The 2,363-nt window shown below is 58.7% G+C and overlaps 1 protein-coding gene across 1 annotated transcript in view; it reads left to right on the top strand.

Moving 5' to 3' along the window:
- Positions 1 to 2,363, top strand: part of LOC110391865 (calumenin) — a gene marked incomplete at its 3' end in the record, with an annotated part of 25,937 nt that overhangs the window by 14,137 nt on the left and 9,437 nt on the right. Inside the window, 2 exon segments of the mRNA XM_021383813.1 lie at positions 304 to 497; positions 1,900 to 2,066. Of these exon segments, the coding sequence (XP_021239488.1) occupies positions 304 to 497; positions 1,900 to 2,066 (361 nt within the window).

The following is a 2,363-nucleotide window of genomic DNA, read 5'->3' as shown; positions in this document are numbered from 1 at the left end:
CCAGGAGTAGAACTATGAGTAGAGCCAAAAGTAGAGCTAGGAGTAGAACCAAGAGTAGAGCCAGGAGTAGAACTATGAGTAGGGCCAAGAGTAGAGCTAGGAGTAGAACTATGAGTAGAGCCAAGGGTAGAGCTAAGAGCAGAACCAAGAGCAGAGCCAGCAGTAAGCCAAGAGTAAGGCAGCCCCACGTGCTCTCCCGGTGCTGATGTCCAGTCCCGACAGCCCGCACCGGGGGCGGTGCCGTGGCGGCGCATTGCTCCTCGTTGTAAAGCCGGCACCGGTTTGCTCCACGTTTACTCACAGCAAGATCGTCGTCAAGATCGACGGCGACAAGGACGGGTTCGTGACCGTGGAGGAGCTGAGGGAGTGGATTAAGTTCGCGCAGAAGCGGTGGATTTACGAGGACGTGGAGCGGCAGTGGAAGGGCCACGACCTCAACGGGGACGGCACCGTGTCATGGGACGAGTACCGCAATGCCACCTATGGCTCTGTCCTGGGTACGTGACCCCACGACCCTGTGACCCCATGACCCCGTGACCCCTGGCTCTGTCCTCCCACAGAGCAATTGGGTTTGGGGTTAGGGGTTGGGTTTTGGTTAGGGGTCAGGGTTTAGGGTTGGAGTTTGGGCCAGGGGTTGGGGTTGGGGTTGGAGTTGGGGTTTTGGTTAGGGGTCAGGGTTTGGGGTGTGGGTTTGGGTCAGGGGTTGGGGTTTTGGTTAGGGGTCAGGGTTTGGGGTTGAGGTTAGAGTTTGGGTTAGGGGTCAGAGTCAGGTGTCAGGGTTTGGGGTTTGGGTTTTGGTTAGGGGTTAGGGTCAGGGGTCAGTGTTAGGGGTAAGGGTTTGGGGTTGGGGTTTGGGTCAGGAGTCAGGGTTTGGGGTTTGGGTTTTGATTAGGGGTTAGGGTCGGTCAGGAGTTGGGGTTGGGGGTCAGAGTTTGGGATTGGGGTTAAGATTAGGGTCAGGGGTCAGGGTATTAGGGTTTGGGTTAGGGATTAGGATTAGTGATGAGGGTTAGGGTTTGGGGTTATGGTTAGGGGTCAGGATTAGGGGGCAGAGTATTAGGGTTTGAATTAGGGATTAGGGTTAGGGGTTGGGGTTAGGGTTTGTATGTGGGGTTAGGGTTAGGGTTATGACGTGGAATTAGGGTTAGGGGTTGGGTTAGAATTTGGGTTAGGGGTCAGGGTCAGGGGTCAGGGTTAGGTGCTGTCCCCTGCATCCCCCCTGCTTCCCAGCTCAGCCTCTGGGTGCTAACGAGCGCCGTTCGTTAGCGGAGAACCCAAGGGTAGAGCTGGACGTTGTGTACACACCGTGCCCCCACTCAGCCCCCGGCTTCTGGTGTGGGGGGGACACACAGGATGGAGGGGAAAACCCCGCACCCTTCCATTAATTAGCGCCCTCATTAGCACTGGGAGGCTTTGATGACTTCCCAAAGTCGTCTTTGTGCACCTCAGCTTCTCCCCCTCCCCACCCCCACCCAGCGGCCTTGGGCTGCGCGATTTGGGGGAAGAAATGGTGAATTAAGGAAAAGGAGCGTGGGGCTGACGGCGCTTTTTTATTAATTAGCACCCAGAGCCCTAATTGGGAAGCTTTGATGACCTCCCAGAGCCCTTCATGTAGCAGCTCAGTCTCCTCTCTCCCCAGCAGCGCCCTTAGGCTGTGCCATTTGGGGCAAGAAATGGTGAATTAGGCAAAAGGGAGCCCCTTCCAATTCATTAGCGCCCAGGGCCCTAATTAACACCGGGATGGTGCTAATTGATGGCTTCCCACGCCCCCCAAACACCCCACGGCACCCCACCCCGGCTCCGCTGGGCACCCCCTCCTCCCGGCGGCGTGGGTGCGATGGAGAGCTCGGTGAGGAATTAATTGCCGTTAATTGGCGCCGCGTGGCTCCCTCCCCGCAGACGACCCCGATCCCGACGACGGCTTCAACTACAAGCAGATGATGGTGCGCGACGAGCGGCGCTTCAAGATGGCGGACCGCGACGGCGACCTGGCGGCCACCAAGGAGGAGTTCACCGCCTTCCTGCACCCCGAGGAGTACGACTACATGAAGGACATCGTGGTGCAGGTGGGGCGGGCCCCGGCCCCATGGCTCCCCGCTTCCCTGGGGTGCTCATCCCCAGTTAACCGCTGGCTCCCAGTTCCCTGTGGGTCCCAGTTCCCAGTTGATCCGCACCCTCGGTTCCCCACTGGGTCCCAGTTCCCGTTGGGTTCCCACCCCCAGTTCCCCACTGGGTCCCAGTTCCCGTTGGGTTCCCATCCCCTGTTCCCCATTGGATCCCAATTCCCGGTGGATCCCAGTTCCCATTGGGTTCCCATCCCCAGTTCCCCACTGGGTCCCAGTTCCCGTTGGGTTCCCATCCCC

The sequence above is a fragment of the Numida meleagris genome, unplaced genomic scaffold (genome assembly GCF_002078875.1).
Source record: "Numida meleagris isolate 19003 breed g44 Domestic line unplaced genomic scaffold, NumMel1.0 unplaced_Scaffold569, whole genome shotgun sequence".
Taxonomy (NCBI): domain Eukaryota; kingdom Metazoa; phylum Chordata; class Aves; order Galliformes; family Numididae; genus Numida; species Numida meleagris.
The sequence above is the reverse complement of the archived record's forward strand: the minus strand, read 5'-3'. Positions and strand labels throughout refer to the sequence as shown.